Genomic DNA, 25,349 nt, shown 5'->3' on the forward strand with positions numbered 1-25,349 from the left:
CAGGCCAGGGCACAGACAATGCTGTATTTGATGAGACTATTCCAGCCCTACCCTCCAAGGCACTGGGGTCTGGGCAGGGTATTGAGGGACAACGGGAGGAGTGCTGAGGGTCCTCACCAGCGACCCTCTGGAGCATGTCAAGTGCGGGGTCCACCAGCTGCTGGATGTACTGATGCACAATGATCTCGAACATCTTGTAGTTCAGAAACTCCGGAAGCTCTTTGCCACGATACTGGTTTTCATATCTTGTGATGTCTTCATGGATAATATTTTTGACTGCAACATGTAACAGGGTCACCATAGGGAATTTTAATAATTCCATAGACATTTTAAAGGTAGGAAAAGTTTTTTAAAGTCTTCCCCCCAGTGTACCTGAAAGCAGACTTTCAAAATGGAGTTTTGTTCATAATGAAAAAAAGAAAAACAGTCATGGTCTGATAGTGGCAGTTCAAAAAATACTAATTTTTGAGAAACAAAAATGCATTTCAATGGAGAATCATTGCTCCAAGACAGAAAAAAATCCAATTATTTAAATGAAAATAGGAACTCAATCTTGTCCCACTTAGAGACCTCCTAAGCACATATCCACAGACCACGGTGAGAGGGATCCCACCATGGAGGTAGACAGTGCTGTTTTTATCAAGTGCTGGAACAAAATTACAAAACACCAACAATGGTGCGTGCGTGCGCGCACACACACACACTCACACCATCACTCACACACACACACCCCCTACCTGCATCTGGGCTGGAGCACCTGAGACTCAGAACTGTGCCAGGTGAAGCCAAGAGACTCTCATTAAACCAGGAATCTCTCTGCTTAAGGATTAGGGGTGCAGAGAAGAGGGGAGTTGGGGTAGTGGAATATTTTAGTTTACTGGGGCATGTTTTCATGGCTAACACACTGCCACTTCATCCAGTCTTTGCTTTTTTCTAGAACTGGATCATGGCACCTTAGTCCTTCCACAGGGCCATAGTGAGCGAGACTTCACGTGGCTTCCCTGGATTCCCTGCCCTGTCCCCTGAAAGCCATGCTGTGCTCTATCTCAATACCAGCAAAATGAAAAATATCCCAGGTTGCTTCTTCCTCCAGACCAAACTCAAAAGCTGGTGTTTAGCCACTTACTGAAGCCTCTGTGCCTGGCCTCCTCGGGAAGCCCCACCCAGCCAGTAGGTGTGCTGTCAACACTACAGCAGCTGGACAGTCTTGCTGGGGGCTGGCTCCCCGTCATCTGGATACCGGCCATGGGTGTGGGCTCCTCTCGGGGCACACAGGATCACTAGCCTTTCTCAGATGGGCATTGAAAGCCATTTAGCCTCAAAACAGGTGGGAAGTCAGAGCAGGGAAATGGCCTCTGCTGACCTGTGAGGTCAACTCCATCTGGAAGGGTCTCACTAGGGGGCAGGCGCTGCTGATTCCTAAGGGCCCCAGGTGTCCCGTGCAGGCACATGCAGCTCTCTGCACTCTCAGGATATCCCAGAAGTAGCCTCTGTTCTTGGTACATGTGGCAATGCTTCGGGGGGAGCCCTGCTCCGGGACTTACTTTTACGGGTGTTGGCTGCCAGCACTTCCATCCAGTGTTTCCATTCCTTTCTGAGTTTGTTGTATAAGCAGCTCTCATTCTCCTTGATGGCTTCTTCTCCTTGTATTAACTTTTCAATGTCCTGATTAAACATCCTAATTTTCTGAAAATGACAGCGAGTCACTAGTCTGTGCTGTGACCATAGAGCCTACTGCTCAAGTCTTTCTGTTGTTTTTTTTTTTTTTGAGACAGAGTCTCACTAAGCTGCCCTCAGTAGAGTGCTGTGGTGTCACAGCTCACAGCAACCTTCAACTCTTGGGCTTAAGTGATTCTCTTGCCTCAGCCTCCCAAATAGCTAGGACTACAGGTGCTCGCCACAACGCCTGGCTATTTTTTGTTGCAGTTGTCATTGTTGATTAGCTGGCCCAGGCTTGGTTCCAACCTGCCAGCCTCGGTGTATATGGCCAGCGCCGTTACCACTGTGCTACAGACGCCCAGCAGGTGGGGTCTTTCTGAAGGAGGTCCCACCCACCCTGTCTCACAGGAGGGACCATGGGGGTGGGACAGAGCTCCTGGCACTGCTCTAGGCCACCTCTGGGACCTGTAGGCCACCGAGGGAGGACGCGGGGTCCTATAGAGTCCAGCGGAAATCCTTACCTCTATGAGAAAGAACATCTTCTCGGCCTCCTCGCTGGGGACGTCGGCCCCATACCCGCGCAGCTCCTCTGTTGCCCTCTGGTATTGCTCCCTTATTTGATTTTCTAACACTGGGAATGATTCCTGAACAAAACACAGAACCTCTGTAAGGCAACCATCCAAAGGGACTGTGACCAACGGGTCAGCCTATGCAGGTGGTCAACACAAGGAACTAGGCCTGCTGATGAGTACTCATGGTGCATGTCCAGGCTATGAGAATTAGGTCAACTTAAGGAGGTGGCCAGCACAGCAAGGTGGTCAGCTATGAGGTTCCATGCTAGTTCCAAATGTGAAGCTGCAGCTGAATGAGATTGGCCATCAAATTTTCTAGGCACATGGGTAGGATCCCATTTTAAAGCATCCAAGAGGATTTAGAATTGTATCATCACATGAATCTCACTAACATTCACACCTGTCCAGAGAAGGCTCTGCATGCCATGGATAGGGACCACAGCTGGAGTGACCTGGGGTGGGATGTGGCTGTTATTATGCAATGCGAGGGGCAAGAAATTGGGTGGTAGCCACATCATACTTTTGTTTTGTTGTTGTTGTTTGATTTGGCTTGGAGCCTTGTGTTCAGAGAACAAGTACACTTGAATATAATGTAGGGTTTCGTAGAGAATTTGAATGTTGTAACTGGAAAATGGTGCATCTTGGGGGTTGGCAACCACCTCTACATCTCACTTAACCCCCACACTGCAGTACTTTACCCCTTTTTTGCCAGAGAGGAAACTAAGGCTCAGAGAATCCAGCCATCTGGGCAGGAGGCGGGATCTGGGGGTGAGAGGGGGTCTGGGGCGTCGGTCAGCACACCAAGACTGGGCAAGATGCGTCACACCAAGAAATTAATAAGGTCTCGGAAGCTCTTTTGGGGGGGGACAATTTGTGTATTAATTTCTGATATTTCAAATTATCATCATCATAATTGAATCTTGATTTAAATTTTAAAAATTAACTTAAAATATTACAAATTCTACATTAAAATATTAAATATTGAGAAAAATGTTATCAAAAAAGTCATCCAAATGCAACTTTTTTTTTCAAAAAGATATTTTCCTCACTCATACAGGGATGTAGCTTTCAGAATCTTCTGCTATAAATTAGGGGATTCCACGAGAATCAATGTTCCTCAAAGTGTGTTCCCAGGATCACTTTGGAGCCTAGAGATGCAGGTTCCTGAGCCCACCCTAGACCTACTAATCAGAAACTCTGGGGCTAGGGCTCAGGAATCTGAGTTTTAACAAAATCTGGTAATTTCTGTGTGTACTAAAGTTGAAGAACACTGGCCCCTTCCAACCAAATATCCTTTCTGTGTGCATTTCCTGGCTCGAAGAATTCACTGTGTTTGTGATACCCAATTATCATTCCAGGTTTTAATTATTGGGTGTGTGACACCCAATGTAACATGGACTGAGACCCAGGAACTGGAATTGTCTCTGCTCTATGGTAAACTTAAGCCTTTCCAGGTCACTTAAACTCATTCGTGAAGCTTCAGACAAGCACTAAATATTCGCTTCTCCATCCACGCTAAGCCACAGTTTCATATAGTTGCTGAGGTCATGAGAACTTTGTCTACAGTTGTCTATTTTTGAGTACCAATAAAAAATGATTTGTTTCTTACAAGCTGATTATATCTTACAAGTCGGAGGCTGCGAGAGCTCTTTTATACTGGGAAGGATGAATAACCTGTTGAAAGGGAGGGCTCACTCGGTGGTCGTTCCTTTCTACATTGCTAAACTCGTGTTCCAGCTTCCTTGCTTCCCTTGCTGCTTCTGATTCAGCTCTGAGTTTCACTGTTACGTAGTTGTTGCTCCTGTGAACCTGTGACTGGCAGTGAGATAGTTTCCAGAATGTGCTTGTATGGACAGTTAACTGGGGCATCTTGGCCAACTCAGGGCCAAGATAGTGACTTGGGCAGGCTGCCGTTTCTATGCCTTGTAATCCACCCACTGCTCACTTTGATGTGCACGACCAGCTCCATGGTGAGTCTTTCTGCCAGACAGGGCACCGTGGCCTTCCCTTCCTCCAGGAGAATTCTGAAATGACACAGGACAATCCCGCTTCAGCAAGGGCCCGAGCGAGCATTCCTCCAGTACTGGGCTTTGTGAGCCGGCAGCTGGGCTCAGCTCTGGGGTGATGTGTGCCCAGGCAGCAGCAGAGAGGGAGGAGGAGGAAGCCGGAGGGCAAGTGTATTTGTTGGGTGGGAAGCACTGGTGTGTGTCATATCGTTTAATCCAGACCTTTGTGTCTGCCACGTCATTTAATCCTAACCCCAGTCCCAAGAAGCCGTGACTCATTTCTCATGATCACGCAGTTAGCAAACAGCAAACCCGCTCTGCTCAAAATCATCGTTCTCCCACTACATCTGCCCATCTTATTACCCCAATCCTAAGCCATTCAGGAATAGCAAGTTCCTGAATAAAATGAAGGGGAAAGTATCCAATTCCGTGGGAGAAATCCCAATGTCCTACAAAGTGCAGTCTCTATGGGATAAATTATATCTAATAAACCAGCTAGTTTGCCATCTCCAAGAAGGTGGAGCGTTCCATGAAGCAGATTTGAATGTGTCTCTTGCCATGGTAAGCGCAGGTTTCTGGGAGTTAGGGGACCCGTTTTTAGCCCTGCCTCCCTCTCACAATAAGGCTCGTTTGCCTTATCACCCTCCTATAAATGTGGGAAGAACCTTACCTGCCTTACGCATCTCTTAAGATGAATGAAAAAACAAATGAAAACATTTTAGGAAATTGAAATGCTCTGTGTTCTACGTAAGGTCACATTCCAGGTTTTAATTATTATCACCACTAGAATCCGAGAAACGATAATTTTTTTTCAATTTGTTTAAATACGCCAATAAATTTAATATGAAAGAAGGCAAGGATAGCTGATACTAAATTATGTAATTTTACATACACCCGGTTATCACCTCGGCTGACTCTGGCAGGTGCAGGTGGCTTCTGTGGTGTCTAATTCCAGGGCTTCTCTACAGTCTCACCTGTAATGCGAATGCTTTTCAAAAAATTCCATTTCCTTCTTGGTTGCCTCTGCCAAGCTCATCTTGTTTATGACATCCTGTTGGCCCCGGCACTTGACGATCATATAGCCCTTCTTGAGAGGGTACACGAGGTTCTGTGCCAAATTCAGGACTCCTTTTTCAGTGCCCCTGTCCACTAGGTCGGGTTTGGTCAGGATCCCTGAGAGAGAGTTTAAGAAGGTCCATGAAGGGTCAGTTCCCTCTTCAGATACATTTGATTCCTACCGGACTATGAGCTCCTTTTTTGGCTGGGACCAACAAGGCCTCGTGCCGGACAGCCACCCGCTTGCTCCATCCTCCTCTCTCACCCTCACTCAGCTCATTCAGTGCCACATAGATTGCCTAATAAATGTTCTCGGGAGCTAGGGGGTGCCAAGCACTAGGGCAGCGGCATCAGAATGGACTGTCTCCATCCACCCTGGTTCTGAGAGCGCCTCGGTCCCCACGCTAGGCAGGGTCCCTGTACCCCTCTGGTGTCTCCTGCACAGACTCCCTCTGCCCTTCCTGTGGCCCTCCCTTTGACTTCCTCTTCCCCCTTCCGTCTCCCACTCTTCTGCCCTCACACCTTCCTGCCCACACTGGATAGAAAGCTTTGAATTCTGAGCACTTTGGTCTATGTTGTTAGAGTGAGAAATTGTGCACTTTTAATGTTGGAAACCTGAATGTTATCTCCTGCGATTTTGCCCTCCAGTGTGGCTCTTATTCAGGCTCTAGAATGAGGCGGGTGGATGCAGCACCTGGCATGAGGTGGGGAGGCTGTGGGAGGAGGAGGACCCGAGGAATCCAGAGCGCTGTTCTGGCTGCATTTAATTAGAGACATTAACCAAACATCTGAGTGGAGGTGTCAGGTCTGGGCAAGGTCAGGGTTACAGGCATAGTAAGTTTGGGAGTCCTTGGCACGCAGATGGGATTCTAAACCATGGATGAATAAGATCGATCAAGGAAAATGTGAGATAGGGCAGAGAACCCAGACCAAGTTTCTGACACTTGAGGTCTGAACTGAAGAGGCAACTGGACAAAGAGCCTAAGAGTGTGGCCCAGGTGGACGGGGGCGGGAGGGAGTCTGAGGGAGAACCAGGAGTGTGGCCCAGGTGGACCGTGGTGGGAGGGAGGCTGATGGGGAACTAGGAGTAGGGTCTGGGTGGACGGGGGCAGGAGGGTGACTGAGGGAGAACCAGGAGTGTGGCCCAGGTGGACCGTGGTGGGAGGGAGGCTGATGGGGAACTAGGAGTAGGGTCTGGGTGGACGGGGGCAGGAGGGTGACTGAGGGAGAACCAGGAGTGTGGCCCAGGTGGACCGTGGTGGGAGGGAGGCTGATGGGGAACTAGGAGTAGGGTCTGGGTGGACGGGGGCAGGAGGGTGACTGAGGGAGAACCAGGAGTGTGGCCCAGGTGGACGGGGGCGGGAGGGAGGCTGATGGGGAACTAGGAGTAGGGTCTGGGTGGACGGGGGCAGGAGGGTGACTGAGGGAGAACCAGGAGTGTGGCCCAGGTGGATGGTGGCGGGAGGGAGTCTAGAGAGGACTGTGAAGGAGGGAGGAATCCAGAAGACGGGGCAGGCAGCTGAGTTGACGCTGCTGTGGAAGCACAGGGTGAACGGGAAGTGACTGCGGCTTCTGGGTGTGCAGGGGTCGCTGACCCTTACAGGAGCCATCCCTGCCCAGCTTGGAGATAGGGCACAGGTGCAGCTGACTGAGTCACCTTGTGCCTTTAGGAGTGGCGGGTGGGCAGCAGCTTAGATGTTCTTTTTGAAACATGATATTCTATAAACATGATATTCTATATTATATTCTATAATAAGGATAACATAAATCCTTATTCATCAGATCTGCTCCACTTTCTTCCTTTTCTCTTTTCAGGCAGGGCTTTGCTCTGTTGGTCAGGCTGGAGTGCACCGGCATCATCATACCTCACTGTAGCCTTCATCTATGGGCTCAAGTGATCCTCCTGCCTCAGCCTCCCTTGTAACAGGGACCATAAGCGTCCGCCACCACGCCCAGCTAATTTTTCTATTTTCATTAGGGACGGGGTCTCTCACTATGTAGTCCAGGCTGGTCTCCAACACCTGGCCTCAAAATCCTCCCATCCCAAAGTGCTGCAATTACGGGCAGAGTCACCACGCCTGGCCTGTAAGCACTTTATAGATAATTATCGTTTCTTTTTTTGAAAGAACTGTAACAAAATATGCATAATTCAAGTCTGTAATGGAATAACTCAGCTATTGAAAATATGATGTTCCCTCTCACTTTGCCTTCAGCTACCTTGTTTCCTTAAAAATTATTTGTTATTAGAAGTTGTAGCAAAATACACATAAAAAATTTACTATTTTTGTCGGTTTTTAGTTTGTGGTTCAGTGGCATTCAGTACATTTACACGGTTGAACAGCCTTCTCTACCATCTCCAGCACTTTCTCATCTTCTCTAAAACTCTGTCCCCGTGAAACACTGAGTCTCTACCCACTCCCCAGCCTCTAGCAAAAACCTTTCTACTTTCTGTGTCTATGAATTGACTGTCTGGGGAGCTCACATGAATGGAATCACACAGTATTTGTCCTTTTACTACAGAGCGTGTCTTTGAAGTTCATTCATGCTGTAGCATGTCTCAGGATTTTCCTCCTTTTTAGGCTAAATGATATTCTATTTTCTGCAGATGTTACATTTCATTCATACAATGATGGGCACGTGTGCTGCTCCCACCTTTGGCTATAGCGAGTAATGCTGCCTTGAATGTTGGTGTGCATTCTACTCCCTTATAGACTTAGCACACTTTTCTCTATTTCTGTGCTTGACTTTGAATGGATAGAAAATTTCCATTTATGTTGTATTGTTTTGTGCTATACTCAGATCTGATTGTGTATACCCTATGAGTACAGTGACTTGCTGAATTTTTAATAATAACTACTAATAGTGAGAACTTTTGGCTGTCTGAGTTTGTGGCAAATGAGAGGACTGTTAATAAGAAGTGGCACTAACTTTCTACAGAGATATTAGCATTCAAACAGCTCTCTCTCCTGGGCAGGTGATGTTACCTACTTCAGCCATCAATAAGATGTCCCCGATCAACTGGGGACCTATATTCAACACAGGCTGGAGGGCATCTCCCATTGCACTGTGTTCCAGATCTTCCAAAGATAGGAGCAGCCTCTCCCTCCCTTCCCATCTCCTGGAAGATCTTGGTCCCCCCTTCCTACCTATGGTCCTGGTTCCATCGGGGTCCACCTCTTGAGCCATGCTCAGTGCCTCTGTGGTGGCAATGTCCACGTTACAGGGGACCACCACCAAGTTGATGGTCTGCTCCCTCTGGATGTACTTCTTGATGAGAGCCTTGATCTGATGGCAAAGAATCACACAAAGAAACAGCATACATCTTCCCTCTGGTCATCCAAGATTACCCCAGAGAGCAGGCATGATGGTAGAGGAGCCATGTTGCCCCAGAGCATGACCTTGTGGTTTACCTGGCTCATCCCCTTCCTTGAAATCTCTGCCTCCAGCTGCCCTGCCCTGTTCTCTGTTGCCCCTCCTACTTATCCTTCGAAGCTCATCACTGGCTTATTTTCTTTCCTGAAGATGCTAATTCCTGCAGACAGGTGCAACCCCTCCTTCCTCTCTGGATCTTGTTCGAAATGCCTGAGATTCTGCCTTTTATTAGAATGATTTTTGCCCATGTATCTGCCCCAGAAGCCCAGAAATGCCTTTGTGGCCATCGGTGACATTTTATTTATCCCAGTGTCCTCATGCACAGTCCGGCACAGTGCCCCAAGCAGCGGGTACTCAGGAGAGCAATATGCCTGCTCACCACAGGCACCAGGGTTCTCAAGTATCTGATACCAGTCACATCTTCACATGTGTTTATTCCTAACATTAATGACTTTTTGCCTGCTATTTATTCTTAAAGGAGCCTAACTCATTCAAATTAGAGAAATGCAATCAATTTCTTAGACTCTGTAGGCAAAAAGGAGATGTGGGCAACATAAGCCTTAAAATATTAGTTTTTATATTACTTTTCCCCACAGATAATACAAACAAACCAACATAGAAAAGGCTGGCACCTTGGGACATATTTTCTTACATTTTGGGAAAACTTACACAAAGTTGGGCTCAGACAATGTCACATACAATTATTTTAAGTTGCAAACAGAAGATAATTCTGCATAGCTGAAATAGAAATGCTGTATCACATTACCACAAACTAGCAACACATGAGAAATTTAGTGCTGGAGTCAAATAAAGTTGGCAAATATAAACAGGTCCAATTAAGCCTTGGCCATGAGAAGAGGTACCTGGGTAAAGTTATCAGCAACTTTTATAAGCAAGCTGTAATGTGAATCTTCTCACTGTGCTCTTTCCCCCTGCTACACCCATGTGGCTGTCCCACTGATGTCTGCAAGTGAACAGGGTATGTACTCCAGGGCTCTCTACTTTGGTATTATTGACAATTTAGATAGACAATTCTTTGTTGTGGGTGCCGTTCTGGGCACTGTAAGATGTTGAGCAACCTCCCTGGGCTCTGCCTACTGGATGCCAGTAGCAACCAAACCAGTATCAAACTCCACCTGCTATCTAAGTTGTAACAAGCAAAAATATCCCCAGATATTCCCAATGTCCCTGAGGGTAAAATAGCTGTGGGCTGGGAATCACTGTATTGAACATGCACTCATTTACATGCACGTGTATAGGATCTTGGGGAGTGATAACTGCTCCCCAGAACAGCCTGTCTACAGAGGGAGCATCATGAAGAACATAGTCTATTCATGTGACAATCCGTTACCAGGTACCCATTCTGGGAGCTGGAGATCCAGCATCGAGCATATGGGCAACATCCCTCTGGGCTTTCTATCCCAGTAGGGGATGTCACACTGGAATAGGAAAATCTCAATCTGGAGACACAATCAGGAAGCTAAATGGAAGTGGGAGGGCCAAGCTTGGGGTATGGTATGCCAGGGAAAGCAGAGCTGATAAGGTGGCATTTGAGCAGAAACCTGAAGGAAACACGGGAATTTTCCATGTGGAAATCCAGGCAGGCAGAGCACTGGAGGCAGAGGGAAGAGTATGTGCTGAGCCCCCACCCAACAGGGCACACTGGCAGGCACACTCCCAGGCCGGCCAAGCAGCTGTCCATCCATTTGTGTTCCCAATCCCAAAACCCATGGTACACAGCAACAGCAGCATTTAGAGGGAAGTTTACAGCAAAAAGTGACCACAACAAAAAACTAGAAAGATTTCAAATAAATACCTAATGATACATTAAGGAACTAGAAAAGCAAGAATAAAGCAAACCCAAATCTTAGTAGAAGAAAAGAAATAAATGTAATTGAGACTAAAACAGAATACAAAAAGTCAATAAAACAAAATATTATTTTTTTAAAAAAGATAAACAAAATCAACAAAATTTTAGCATGAAAGCTAAGAAAGAGAAGACTCAAATAAATAAAATCAATAATGAGAAAGGAGACATCACAATGGATGCTACAGAAGTACAAAGAATCATCTGAGACTATTGTGAACAGCTATAGGCCAACAAATTGAAAATCTTAGAAGAAATGGATAAGTTTATGAAGACATACAACGTACAAAGATTGTATATGTCCAGGAGTTTAGAAATAGGAAATCTGAACAGACCAATAACAAGCAATGAGATCGAATCAGTAATAAAAAGTCTCCCCCAAAATAAAAGTTCAGGACAAATGACTTCACCACTGAATTCTATCAAACATTTAAAGAAGAACTCTTACCAATTATTCTCAAACTATTTTAAAAAATGGAAGTGGATAGTACTGTTGTTCCTAACTCGTTCTATGAGGTCAGCATAACCTTGACACCAAAAATCAGACAAGGATACAACCACAAAAAAAGTACAGTACAGGCCAATATCTGTTATGAACATAGATACAAAAATCCTCATCAAAATACTAGCAAATTAAATCCAACAGCACATTAAGAAGATAATAACCATGATCAAGTGAGATTTATCCCAGGGATGTGAGAGTGATTCAACATACGCAAATAAATGAACCAAATGTATGATGCCCCATGATCATATCAATGTACACAGCTATGATTTAATAAAAAAAATAAAAAAATAAAAAAACAAATAAATAAATGCAATACATCACAACAGAGTAAAGGACAAAAACCACATGATTGTCTTAATAATACAGAAAAAGCATTTGATAAAACTTGGTATTCCATTTTTATGATAAAAATGCTTGAGAAATTAGGCAGCAAAGGAAAGTATCTCAACAGAGTAAAGGCCATATATGACCAAGCCCTAGCTAGCATCATACATAACAGGAAAGGGGCTGAAAGTTTATCCTCTAAGAACTGGGATGAGACCAAGATGCCCACGCTCACCACTCTTATTTAACACAGCCCTGGAAGTTTTAGCCAGAGCAGTTAGGCAAGAGAAAGAAATAAGGGGCATCCAAATTGGAAAGAAAGAAGCCGAATAGTCCTTGTTTGCATGTAACATGATCTTATATATAGACAAGCTTAAAGATCGATAAATTATGCTCACCTGCAGTCCGATGTCCGGGGGCTGGTTGCCTATCGCCACCCTGGCGATGCCAGGAAGATCAATGATGGTCAAATCCGGAACTTCAGGGGATGTGATCTCCAGACTGATGAGCTCGTGGCTAATGCCAACACCATTCCCGGCCAGGATGACATGGGCTATGGAGGCCAGAGGGGGAGAATTAATGACCCATATGAGAGAAAGCAGCTGCTCCTGAAGGTGAGTGGCTGCTTATTTCCAGGACACGGGGACTTTGGAGAGTCCTCGTGTTTAGAAAACATTTCCCAGAAGTCTGCGGAACGATCCTGGGAGCTGTGTGTACTCTCTCAAAGACTGGAGGAGGACAGCGGTCTGTTAACAATGGCGTGGACGGGCTCTGCTCGCTTTCTTGTGCTTTCCCACACTCCCCCGTGGGTGCTGTGGTGCTTTTAAAATATCTCCACAAATTCTCAACACTCCTTCCTCCAAATGGTGGAGGCACGAGTGTGGGCTGGATGTAGGGACTTGTTTCTGACAAATAAATATGGTGGAGGTGACAGCATGTGACAATTCCTAAAGGAGCATGCTTCCTCCTTGCCCCTCCTGGATGGCGTGCCCTGGGGGAGCTACCCACCATGTCACAAGGACACCAAGGAGCTGTGGTGACGTCCCCCGAGTGAGGGATGGTGGCCTCTGCCAACCGCGTTGTAAGTGAAGACTGCCCAAGTGGCCACTCCAGCTTGCTTCCCACCATCAGGGGAGGGCTCTGAGATGCTGAAGGTGTCTTGGCCAATTCGCTCTTTTCTCAATCTTACCCCAAACCTGCAGCAGCACATGCCTGTGGCATGTCAGCATTCTGCTAGACGGCTGGCCTGGCCGTGCCCCACAGAGCTCACAGCCAGGAGACTCCAGGAGGATGCCACCAAACGCTGCAGGATGTGCAGGAGGGCACCATGGTGGCTGCGGTGGGCACGGCTGGGGCACAGACCTTCAAACCCCGAAATTGCGGGTCTCCAGCAGTTTCTGTATTTGAACTAGAAACTCAGAGAGGCATTTGACAGGAAGATGGGGTTCTCAGGGAGGGGCTGAGCCTCAGATACTGAATCTGCTTCCCGACCTGGGTTCCTCCCTGCAGAGATCTTGGCACAGCCTGAGTCAGAGCTTGCCTATCACCCTGAGCCCAGGGTGTGAAAGCAGAAGCCTGGTGGGGAGCAGCAGGCAGGGCTGCTGCTCCCAGAAGGGGAGACCACCGGGGGGCCCTCCTGGGGGCTGGCCATGGATTCCAGGGGCAACTGGCTGTTTTGTGACTGTCACTGTCCACAGTGAGCATGGAGAGACTTTGCTCAACAGCAGTGCTGGCTGTGCCACCAGGACTGACGAGTCTGGGGGAGGCTGGGAGGCCACGTGGCCACAAGGCAGCTGGCTGGGGTTAGAGCAGAACCAGGGAAAGGATGGGCAGGTGTGATGAGAGGCGGCCTGGACAGGGCCAGTGGAGGGATGGGGGCAGGGGGTAGACAGCCTTGCATGGGGCATGCATGCGTCTGCGACTGTGAGGTGGCCGGCGTGAGGAGGAAGAGAAGGAGCCCGAGGCTGAGGGGTCCGTGGGGCCCACCTTTGCGTATCTCGGGCTCCACCTCGGCGGGGTGCTGCAGCTGCTGCTCCATGTTCCGGTAGCTGATTCTCCCTGCCCACTCGCCCAGGCCCTGCTGCTTTTTCAGCTTCAGCACCAATGGACACCTGGTCACAATTCCTGAGAGAAAGTTCCCCAAACTTGTGAAATGTCCTTTAAAAGACACGTCTCTGGTTCCTTTGCATGCACCTCCCAGGACCTGCCCTGATGTCCCCAAAGGCCCTGTCTGAACTTTCTGGCCTTCCCTGGGGCCCAGCAGTATGTGAGGGGGTCTGGACTGGGCAGGTGCAGGTAGCACAGGATCTGGGAAGTGCTGCCATCCTTAGGAAGTGCCTGCTGCTGTGGTGAGCACCTTGAACTCTGTGGTCACCAAGTGGCCAGCTGTGGCCACAGCGCCCACGTGCCACTCTGTGGCTCCTGCACTGCCAGGTCTCCAGCACTCCTGGGGCTAGGAGTCTGTTAGATGCCCTGCGTGGTACTGGTGGGCAGCCCAGGGAAGGGGCACAGAAGGAGTGCAAAGCAGTGAGAGCTGCCCAGGGGACCACCCAACCCCTCCCACGGTCCCCTGAGCTAACACTCAGTTGGTAGGAAAGGCTGGGGCTGGGACCCGGTATAAAGGTGCCTGCTGCTTTATGCCCCTGGCCCTGGGAGGCAGGTATTATCCTCATTTTGCAGCGTGGGGACCTGCCTGACGTCTGGCACTCAGACTCCCTCACTGCCGTTGTCTCTTTCTCCAAGATGCTGAGCCCCAGCCTGGAGGAGGGCCAGCCCAGGTGCTCCCTAGGTCCTGCCTCAGGAGCCAGGTCGAAGGGATCTCACTGGACATGCTGGAAGCTGGACAAAGGACCAGACTGCCTGTGGCAGGACAGGGCCCTCAGCCTTGAGATGGCTGCTGGGGGCTGCGTAGGTTCCAGGCAGCTCTCCAGCTACCCCACCCGGCTCTGTGCTGGGGGTACTCTGCTCTGTGCTGGGGGCTGTCCTGGAGGGTTGCTGTTGAGACCTGCAACCCCTAAGTTTGGGTTGGGTTTGGAGGTGAGCACGGCTGGCAGGAGGTGGTGGGGAGAGGGTGCTGGGGCTCCTGCTGCTGAAGACGCTCCCATCAGCATCTGGAAACTGTGTCCTTCCTGTGGCTCCCCTCCCTGCCTACCCCATTATGCAAACCCCACTCTAAGGACGTCATCCTTCTCCCTTTTTTTTTTTTATAATTATTTCTTTAAATTATAAATTTATGACAGCTTGCTCACTCTACATACTTTTAAGTCTTTTTCTTTAAGAAAATGATTCTTATATAGCAAGAATATAGCCAGACTATACCAATTACACTGTAATCCTGGCTAAGAGCCTTTCAAAAACTTGTCATCTAAAACTTACCAGTTTAACCTGATCAAAGAAAAAAAAAACAAACACTACTACATTCTTACAAAGACCATCGGGAAGAGACAGCAAGGCCCCTGGACCCTTTTGATAACAGGTGGCAGTGGCTGTGTAAGTGACACCAGAGACCATGTGCAGGGGCCTGTGATTCTAGCACCCTGGGAGTCTGAGGTGGGAGGGTCACTTGAGGTCAGGAGTTTGATACCAGTTTGAGCAAGAGTGAGACCTCATCTCTACTAAAAACAGAAAAATTAGCAGGACGTCATGGCAGGCACCCATAGTCCTGGCTACTCGGGAGGCTGAGGAAGGAGGATCGTTTGAGCCCAGGAGTTTTAGGTTACTGTGAGCCGTAATGAAGCCATCGTATTCTAGCCAGGGTGACAGAGTGAGACTCCATCTCAAAACAAATGAACAAAAAACCAAAACAACAGAACATTAAATGAGAGCAGGTCAGGCCTGGAACCCCACCAAGACCTGCTGTCTCTGAAGCCGTGCTGTGCCCCAGAGACGCTCCGTGGCTTGCAGGGGCTGTCCCTCCTTGTGGAGCTTACCGGTGCCTCTGGGAAGGGAGACTCCCGACAGCGCCTCCAGCACAGAGCGCTTGCCCGAGCTCTGGTCCCCGATGACAGCAATGGCTGGCAGAGCCAAGTCCTGCTCCACGCCCAGGGCACGCAGGGAGTCAATGAGGTCGATGCAGGGCCGCACCTTCTCCTCATGCTGGTTGTACAGGTTGTTTTTGGCATCCTGGAGAGGCGGAAGAGATGTTGCTGCCTTGGTCTCTGATGGGGTTCCCATTGTCACGGGGAACCTGGCAGAATCTGTGCAGCCATGACACTGGGTCACGGGCAAGATGGGAGGAGGGAGTGGAGGGGACTCTGATGAGGCCCCTCTGTTCTGCCTTCTGGAGCCTGGTTTTCTGTAGGTGCTGCTCCTGGTCCGGGGAGTGGGCTGTGGATGGGGGTGTGCAAGCCTGGGAGGGGCCAGAGGGAGGAGAAGTGCTGCGCACCAGGGCTGCAGGTTGAGATGGGGAGTAGGTAGCTGGAGTGGCCACTGCAGGGTAGCTGGAGGCAAAGCCCCAGCACAGAGAACAGAAATCCCCAGATCTCCTGCTCTGAGCCACCTTGCTGCAGCGGAGTCTGAGAACATCCCTGACACCCATCGGACGTGACTGGGAGAGCTAGGGGAACAGGGCTGGTTGCTTCTGTTACCAGGATGGGCTTACCACCAGCGACCTGCACCTGCAGGCAGACCTCGCCTGCCAGACCGTCCCTCTACTGGACTCACCTTTGTGCTTACCTGTGGTAACTGGTTGTTCAAATTCAGCGAGTGAAAGTCCATGGTGAGGAAAGTCGTATCCTCCCCTGCCCCCTGCCAGTCTGGGGAAGACGCTGCCAGCTTGGGTGTTGCGCCCAAGGGTGGTGTCTGTTGCTGGAAGAAATCTATTTCTTTTGGGAGGCAGGAGGGGTTTCGCTCTCTGTGTACCTTGGACATCTGCTGCTTCCCAGCAAGCTCTGCAAAGGCACAAGGTGCAAGGTGGCCCTGCGTCACCAGGATGTCCTCCTCCGACCAGCTGCACCTTTGCTAACCCCTCCTCACTGCACCCTACACCCCACCCTTTCACAGGTGTGGAGCCAGGCCCCGCACAGGCTCCTGTCTGCAGGAGGCATGTGACTAGGGTTTCCAGGGCTCCAGGGTCTGGGGACGCAGGCAGGGGACCCACGTTCCAGGGCAGAGTCTCAATGTTCCTGTCACCTCTGATAGTCTTTGCTGTCCGTGGAGTCAGCCCCTGTGTGGCTCAGGTCATGGCAGGAGGACTTCTAGGCATGGAGAGGTGACAGGGAGCATCTCTCTGGCTGCCTGATGCCAGGCTGGGCCCTACGGTCACCATCTCACACCCAGGCCCAGCGTGTGTCTGCCCAAGTCTCACATTCCTTTGGCTGTGGCCTTGCTCAGACGGAGTCACACTGTTAAAATCAGCTGGTGGCACTGAGTGCCAGGCTCACCCAACTCTGAGCTAAGACACACATTTAATTTTCAGAACAAGTCCGCATGGCCTGAGGACCACAGCTGAGCTCTGGAGGCCCCTCCCAGTACCAGTGAACGGCCCTTCTCTACGTCTCACTCTAATGCTCTTCAAGATTTTGCCAAAGGAATGTTCCTGAAGAGTTAGCCCCATGGGCTCTAACCACTTAGTTGAGGGGCTTTTACCATGGGGAGGCATTCCTGATTTAGCAACATCACAACCTCGTCCCTCCCTCTGGCTAAAATGACACAGCCCACAAAAAAGCCTTAATCCACCTCCTGGCATGCAACAGGCCATTGCCTGGCTCCACCTCTTCTCTGGTGGACACATCCTGTTCCTTCATCACCCACATCATGTCTAGCAACGTGACCTCTTCAAATACAGACACTGGCTTCCAAAGCCAGAGAACTGTGCTTGGCATCTTTTCTGGCTGGAGTAGTCTGGGGGGTGTGCAGGCTCCCTGGAGGCCTTTAGGCCTTCCCGGCAGGACTGTCCCATGTGTGTCCTTCATCCACCAGCTGCACAGGCACCGGGGGAGATGAATGTGATCACGTGGCCAGGTGGAGAGTGGGGCAGGACTGTAGGGGTCACCCCGCCCCCATGGCTCTGGCTTCTCCAGACAACCCCACAGGGGGACGGACCACCTTCCAGAAGCCCTGTGACCATGCAGCACTCCCACCTGCCAGGCTCTGTGGCCAACCCGAATGCTTCATGTTCCTCCCTTGGGACAGAGACTGCACTTTGGGGCTTAAAAATCGGCCCCATTTCCCTGCCCAGCCTTGGCATCTCTCTGTGCTGGCCTGGCCACCCCTTCTCTGCATGAAGCTTTACTCAGAGCCTATTTTGTCCCTACATCCCCTGAGTTGGTGCCCACCCTCAGTTTCTGTCTCCTGTTTAGTCCAGCAGCCCAGAGACCTGCCAACCTTCCAGTCGGAGCAGGTGGCCCCTGGGTTCAACATCCTCAACATGCACCCACACCCCCTCAGAGGCAAGACCAGAGTCAGGTCAAACGCCAGGAGCTCCCACCCTTCCCTCGGCCCTCAGCCTGGCTCCTGGGCCCACTCCTCAGCCTCCTCCAGTCTCCACCTCTCATTGGGGCCTAAAGCACTTCCTATTCTCAGAAAAGTTTTCCAATTTGAGAACCATACAATCAGAAGGGCAAAGCAGCAATTGTATGGGATGGCTGAAAGATGAGGCTGTTTAAAGTCAGTGCAAACTGCTCCCAGCCCTGTGGGAGACCTTCCTGGACAGCAGAGGAGCTTGGCTAGGGCTCAGCAGCCCACCGGAGAGGCCCCCTCAAGAGGATGGCTCACTGTCAGGGGACCCTGTGGCTCTACCGAGCTCCTGGCCAACTACCCCTCCAGAGGCGGATAGTGGAAGCCAGCTGCCCCGGAACGGGCGCCTGCAGGAGGGTAGTCTGACTCAGCCCTGGAGGTCGCCCTTGATGGGACCGGAGAGCAGAAGAGCAGAGTTCTCTGTGGGAGGCACAGGCCTCTTTGTTCCTTGCTTTCTTGTTTGGAATATTAACATTTGTCACCCTCACCCCTGTTTTTGTGTCAGGTGGGTCCAGCTAAGCAATCCCATGAGTTGGGCGGGCAAGTCTGGGGGGACAGGCTGGACACACATTGCTCCACAAAAAAGGTGATGAAAATTTGAAGGGCAAGTATGTGTCAGGGTGGAAGGGAGGAGTGAACAGCTGCAGCTGGGAAGAGGGGAGGAGGAGCCCCTTGCTGCCCCTCCCCACAGGGGCCTATTGAGGGAGGGGGCTGGGGCTCGGGCCGAGTGGAGTGTGCGTGTGCCTGGTAACCATCCCCTCCCCTACAAAATCTTCGGGAATGCTTGGAGTGCATCCATGTGAGTGGATTCTCCCAGACTTCAGTCCCCAACCCCAGACTGAGGACTGGCACTGGAACCTGGGTGCACAGAAGGAGCTGCGTTGCCAGTAAGGAAGTGCAGCTTTATCTGTATTTACAGCCACCCCCACTGCTCATGTCACCGACTGAGCTATGCCTCCAGTCAGAGGAGTGGAGACGTTAGCGTCTCACAGGAGTGAGACCCCGCAGTGAACTGTGTGTGAGGGATCTAGTGGCAGCTCTGAATGAGAGTCTAATACCCAATGGTCTGAGGGGAGGTGTAATGCACCTGAATCACCCTGAACAGCCCCCCACTTCTGGTCCCTGGAAAGAGCGTCTTCCGTGAAACAAACTAGTTCCTAGTGCCAAAAAGGTTGGGGACTACTACTCCAGGGAGCCTGTGAACCCCCGGGACGGGCAGGAGCCAGGTGTGGACAGGTGGAACTCAGGCTACGCACACAGGCCCCAGGGAATGAAAGTCAGGAGGCCTGGGCACAGGCATGAGCACCTGCTGCCCTGCGGCTGCCTCTCTAGGTCTGACCCCCACGTGGGGTGTCCAGAGCCCAACACACATACAAAGGCCTGGAGCCCATGGACCTTGACAGAAGAGAAAGAGGAGCCAAGAAACAGCGCTGGGAAATACCAACACTGGGTCCTCGTGTGGCAGCAGGGCCCAGGATCATAGCAAGTTTGGAGCATAGAGTTAGTCTTTGATATAACAGAGGAAGACAAGGGCCAAGAACAGACTCAGGGTGCCAGGGACGACCAGAGGCGGCGAGACCATTGGCCTTGCGCAGGTGTTACTGAGGCCGCCACCAGAGAGGGCTTCCCTCCTTCCCTTTCAGTGGCAGGACCCAAGCATCCAAGAAGGTTCCTGCCTGCCCTGCACCATCCTCCTGGGGTGCTGACTGTGCCCCTTGGTCACCAGCAAGAATGCGTTCTCCGTAGTGGTCTCCTGTTGTCTGCCTTCCTAGCATCAGGGCAGAGCTGGGCATTCTGATTGCCTGCCTGGGCCTCATACACCACAAACTCAGGACATGCAAGCTAAGCACAGACTCCCCTGAACGCCCGAAAACTCAGCTCTGGAGATATCGCTGTCTGTGACTACCCAGCCCCAGGCCCACTGGAAGAATGAGAGGCTGGGGAGCCTCCCTGAGAGGACCTCTGGCCAGAATCTTAGGGGTCTAGGACCTCATTCCACAAGGACGGCCTGGCCTCTGCGTCCACCAGGTCCCCCTGTTGAGGGCAGCCCAGCTACCTGGGTGAGATTACTTAGGTTACGCATAGGTCCCTTAAGTGCCACGTAGATGAACAAAGAGATTTAATTCCAACTGTGAGACTGTGATTTAGGAACCGTGCCGGTAAACTCATGCGTGCTGTAGGCTATCAAAAGTTTCTGTTGTACACCATCCAGCCTGCTACTATGGAGTCATTCAGGCCTGCTTAATGTATAAATAGAACAGTTAGATATTCCTTTTAGGCAGGGATAGCATAAATGAATTCTCCAGACACTCAAGGCACCTGAATGAAGGTTTGAGAAATCTCTGCTGTGAGCAAGCCCTGGGGAGCAGCAGACGCTGAAGGAGAGTGCAGGTGTCCTAGCCAGAGCAGGGGGGCCTGTTCAGACTGAGGGCAGATTATGGAGCAGACGCTGTGAGTGTCTGTATCCAAATTCCTCCTCTTTGTAAGGACCCCAGCCATACCAGAATTGGTCCCATCCTGCTGCTATACCCCTTCATCTTAATTACAAGGACTCTTTCTCCAAATAGGGTCATGTCGTAAGGTTAGGACTTGAACATATGAATGTGGGGGGACACAGTTCAACCCATCGCACTGTGGGTAATGACTGAGAGTAACAGTAGAAAAAGAAGCCTGTTATAAATGTCTTAACACAATAATTAAGGAAGTGAGATGAAGTCTATGTTAACCAGTTTGATGTAAGCATTCAAAATTGTATGTAAAACCAGCACATTATACCCCCGTAAATGCATTAATGTATACAGCTATGATTTAATAAAAGAAAAAAAGAAAAGAAAAAGAAAAAGAAGCCCGTGGTCCTGGCTCGTGGAGTGTTCTGGAAGGAGGCCCCTGCCCCACCATCCACCTCTGGGGAGCTGGTGCCCAACAGCGAAGCCTGTGCCAAGTCAGTCCTGCCCTTGCACCTTCCACCAGGGGGCCTCAGGGGCAGCAGGAGGGATTTTGAGAAGTCAGCTTTGTCGCTGTATTTATCTCGTGGAGGGCTGGAAAAAGTCCAAAATCTACAAAGGAGAAGTGACTTTCTTACATGTGTTGACAGCCAAACTTTGCAATTCCAAAGTCCTTTGCAAAGAAGGACTTCCTTTCTGGTGGTGCCCCTCTCTCCCGGCACCACTGGAAAGGAAGGCCCTGGTGGGAGAAGGTGGGGAAAGCTGGTGGTTCCCAAGCTGGGGGCCTCGGAGAAGTAGTGCTGGGTGAGGGGGTCTTGGCAGAGGTGGCCAGAAGTAAGGAGGGCTTCATGACCAACACACATGACGTCCTGCACATGGGCAGAGCCCTTTGGGCTTCCCAGGTGGCCCGTGAGGTGGAGACAGCAGGGGACCTACTCAGCCTGTAGACAAGGAAGCCAAAGGCTTTCCCACCATCGTAGTTCAGAGCTGGGATTGAGATCTCTGCAGCTCCCTCTGCCCTGTACCTGGCCTCCCTCCTGAGGGGCTGCTGAATTTGGAGTTTTAAGGTTAAAGCAAACCCCACTCCTTGGAAAGGTACAAATGGCCCTGAGGGACATAGTGGAGCCTGTTGAAGTTAAGGCAATCTGTGTCTTCCACATGGGCACACCCACCAGCGGTCTCTGCAAACAGTCCAAGAGCTCTGCCAGGTCGTGGGCAGGTCCTGGGTGCAGGAGTCACTCTGCTGCATCCCCTGGCTCTAGCCCCAGCTTTACCTGCAGGGTGGTGGCTGCCCAGCCACAGGTACAGAACACAGCTTTATCTCCTGTGCTTGCCTCCTGTGTCCATAAAAATATTCAGGTGCTATTCACTCACTTACTCAAAAAAAATACTTCTTGGACACCCCCAGACCTAGGGATATGTATGAGGTAGGACAATTAAGTTCTCAAACTCATCCTAGAAAAAGTTTGGAAAGGTGGACCAGGCTCTGGCATCAGTGCACAGCTTCCCAAGGGGAGAACATCACAGGTGACTGAAGTGACATTTCAGCGGTGAGGTACGTAGCACTATTTCTAGGATGAGTTCTCAAACTTAAATGTTGACCTCATCTGGGAGTCAAGCAGACAGAGATCCTCAGAGCAGCTGACCTTCTGAGCCAGGAGCCAGAGAACATGCACAGACCTGAGTTGTTAGGAGGTCGTGAGGGCCATCGGGGAGAAAAAGCACAGTGGCATTAAAGGAGGAGGACAGGGAGCAAGGAAAGGTCGCTTGGAACCCTGCTCCTTCCTAAGCCCCTAAGGAAAAACTTCTAAATGCCACGAGAAAGAACAGGTTTTAAAACATTTCACCGGTATCACCCTGTCCCCTTTCTGCTCAGGCTAAGTTATCAAATGGACTTCAAGTGCAGGTGCCTGGGTGCTGGAGTGGGCTCCACTGGCTGAGCTTCAGCTGTGCTGAATTTACACCATGAGAATGGGCAAATGCTAGAGGCCAGGTCCCTCCTCACTCCACCCACCTGCCTCTCCCTCTGAGAGCCAGTTTCCTGACATTTCACTGAGGCCATGTCACTGTACCACAAATGAATTCCCCAGAGACCAGCTTTAGGGTGCAAGCTCCACCCCAACTCTGTAGGACACTTAAAACAAAGCTATCCCCAAAGATGTCCCACAATAGCTTTGGCCAGACTCAGACTGGGGCCCACCCTGTGTTCCAAAGACAGTCACCTCCCCTCCAGGACCCTCCCTCTGTGCACAGGGCTGCTGTGGCTGGACAGTCACCTCCCCTCCAGGACCCTCCTTCTGTGCACAGGGCTGCTGTGACTGGACAGTCACTTCCACTCCAGGACCCTCCCTCTGTGCACAGGGCTGCTGTGGCTGGACAGTCACCTCCCCTCCAGGACCCTCCCTCTGTGCACAGGGCTGCTGCGGCTGGACAGTCACCTCCCCTCCAGGACCCTCCCTCTGTGCACAGGGCTGCTGCGGCTGGACAGTCACCTCCCCTCCAGGACCCTCCCTCTGTGCACAGGGCTGCTGTGGCTGGACAGTCACCTCCCCTCCAGGACCCTTTCTCTGTGCACAGGGCTGCTGTGGCTGGACAGTCGCCTCCCCTCCAGGACCCTCCCTCTGTGCACAGGGCTGCTGCGGCTGGACAGTCGCCTCCCCTCCAGGACCCTCCCTCTGTGCATAGGGCTGCTGCGGCTGGACAGTCGCCTGCCCTCCAGGACCCTCCCTCTGTGCACAGGGCTGCTGTTGCTGGTGCCAAGCCAGCCCATCCTGCCTCTCGCATCAGACTGCTTCGGAAACTTATCTTCATGGCCCCTGACTTCTGGCTCAAACTGAGTTCACCAGGCAAATGTTATGTCACTCAGGAAATATTTTCAAAGGCACATCTGTGTCATTTTAGATGTGAACAGCCCTCCCCGCACGGACCCCACTCTTACCAGTGCACGTCCAGGATGGGGCCTGAGAACATCACCTCCTTCCCTTCCCTTCCCCTGCCCCACTTTTATGTGGCATGTGAGCCACACCCCTCCACCCTCCCCCACCCGGCCCCGTCACCAGCAAATTGTGAGAGAAATGAAACTAAATGGCCTGTACCCAGAAATGAAACCGAATCACAAACACTCCAAAATTGATTCAGACAGGGGTCCTCATGCTTGAGCCACTTTGGAATCCCAGGAGGGCTGGGGAAATGGGGAAGCCAGGACCCTGGGAGTCTGATCCAGCAGGACTTGGCAGCCCAAAGAGCAGTGTTGCTAATGCTCCGACGTGTGTCCAGGGCAGACTGGCATGGGGACCATGCACGGAACCTCCGGGAGCTCGGCTGTTGGTGCTGTCCAGCACCTTGCCAGTGACAGCTGCGATGGAGGAGCCGGACTTTGGAGTCCACCTGCCTTGAACTAACTTACATAGCCACACACGGCTCCCAGGTTGGACCTCACAGAGCTACAGCTAACACAGCCCAGGAATGTGCTCAGGTGTGATCTCAAAGTTCTGGACTGTCTCGTGCAGCCTCACACCTGAGCCATGCCAGACAAATGCCACCTCTCCCCAAAGAAGGAGCACGGGCAGCTCCCCAAAGCGCCCACACATGCCACCCCTACCTCCCACCAAGACGGGTTTCTTCCCACGGGAGGTGAGGAGGCTGCGACGTGCTCCTCCATTACTTCATCTGCAAATGTGAAGGTGCACAGCCACAGAATCCCCAGGGGCTCCCGCTCTGTGCCCAAAGCTGGGGAGGGCTGGGCATTCCCATCTCCAGAGCCAGGAGGTCTGGGAACCCCAAGGAGCATCTCTGGGCCTGGGGGTGGCTGGGAGAGGGAAGCAGGTGGCTGCTCCCCTTCCCACTCCCAGGCCTTCTCCACAACACAAATCACCATTATTGTAAATGAAAGAAACCATCCTAAGCCCTGCTTTGCTCCTTCATTTTATTTACTTCCCTTGAGGGTAAATTTAACTTAAAAGAAATTTAGAAGATTAAAAATGCTTTATAGGGTGGTGCCTGTGGCTCAAAGGGGTAGGGCGCCAGCCCCATATGCCGGAGGTGGTGGGTTCAAACCTAGCCCCGGCCAAAAACTGCAAAAAAAAAAAAAAAAAAAGCTTTATAAAACCTCAGCCTAAGAAATTAGATCGTCTGTCTTCAGGATTGATGTCCCTGAATCCTGTGACCCCAGAGAGCCTGGAGGGCGGAGGTGAAGAGGTAGGAGCTGGGACCCCAGCGTGGGCAGCATTTGCTCCACTGGAATGTCCTTCCCAGCAGGCCAGCATGTCTACTGCCTCAGGAGAGGCCCAGGTAAGATCCAGAGAGGCCAGACAGGGTGATGGCAGCAGCCCAGGTGGCTCGGGGCCCCCACACCCCTTCAAAGCTGAAGCCCTTCCTGTATCAGCGCCCTGGAAGGACGAGGGGCACCAGCCCACCCGACCTGCAACCTTAACTGTCAGATTGTCCTCACCAGGTCGGCCTGGATGAGCGCAACGCTCTAAGCAGCTCTGGTCCACAGGCCACTTCTCTGAGAGGGGGGCTGCAGTGGCTACAGCCTCGGGGACGGGGTGGGTCATAGTCACTGGGCAGAGCTCTGTGCCCTGCTCCACACAGGATGCAGCTAGATGAAGATGCCAGATCCCAAAGGCTCAGCCTCACCTCCTCCCTGGGCCACCGACTTCCCTGCATGCTGGAGGAGACCCCGCACACCCTCCATGGACAGGCCATGCAGATGTCTCCCTGGATGACACAGAGGACATGGTGAGGGCGCAGCAGACGGGCAGAGCACTTATGATGCATCTGCCCCAGTAGGGTCGGGCAGGGAGAGCACTTTGGGTGGGGCTGCCCCTGCCCTGAGACCTGGCTCTTTGATCTTGGCCTCTCTGTACCTCATCTGCTCTAATGGACTTAATCCTAGTGATCCTGTCACAGGATAGTGTGAGGGGTGACCAGCAGGGTCCACACCACACAGGGGACATGTGGGGGCACCTGGCCTGGCCAGTGGCAGGTGCTCTCAGGGAGGGAGTGACAATCTAAGACCACATAGAGGGGAAACGTCAACTCCCAGGCCTTTGCCCTGGGTGGGGCCGCCAAGGGGAGACCTGG

General features: G+C 51.3%; 1 protein-coding gene across 4 annotated transcripts in view; it reads right to left on the bottom strand.

The window, feature by feature from the left end:
- Positions 1-23,256, bottom strand: part of MX2 (MX dynamin like GTPase 2) — a 28,267-nt gene extending 5,011 nt beyond the window's left edge. The window contains exons 1-11 of one of the 4 annotated variants that reach the window (XM_053564824.1): positions 23,203-23,256; positions 16,027-16,253; positions 15,294-15,486; positions 13,351-13,488; positions 11,763-11,917; positions 8,440-8,578; positions 5,212-5,410; positions 4,177-4,255; positions 2,181-2,303; positions 1,545-1,686; positions 118-276 (exon numbers count right to left, since the gene is read on the bottom strand). In XM_053564824.1, the coding sequence (XP_053420799.1) occupies positions 118-276; positions 1,545-1,686; positions 2,181-2,303; positions 4,177-4,255; positions 5,212-5,410; positions 8,440-8,578; positions 11,763-11,917; positions 13,351-13,488; positions 15,294-15,486; positions 16,027-16,233 (1,534 nt within the window). In that variant the 5' untranslated portion in view covers positions 16,234-16,253; positions 23,203-23,256. The other 3 variants (XM_053564825.1, XM_053564826.1, XM_053564823.1) reach the window with 3 other exon arrangements.
- Between the last annotated feature and the right edge of the window lie 2,093 nt (positions 23,257-25,349).

This window comes from Nycticebus coucang, chromosome 16, assembly GCF_027406575.1.
Source record: "Nycticebus coucang isolate mNycCou1 chromosome 16, mNycCou1.pri, whole genome shotgun sequence".
Taxonomy (NCBI): domain Eukaryota; kingdom Metazoa; phylum Chordata; class Mammalia; order Primates; family Lorisidae; genus Nycticebus; species Nycticebus coucang.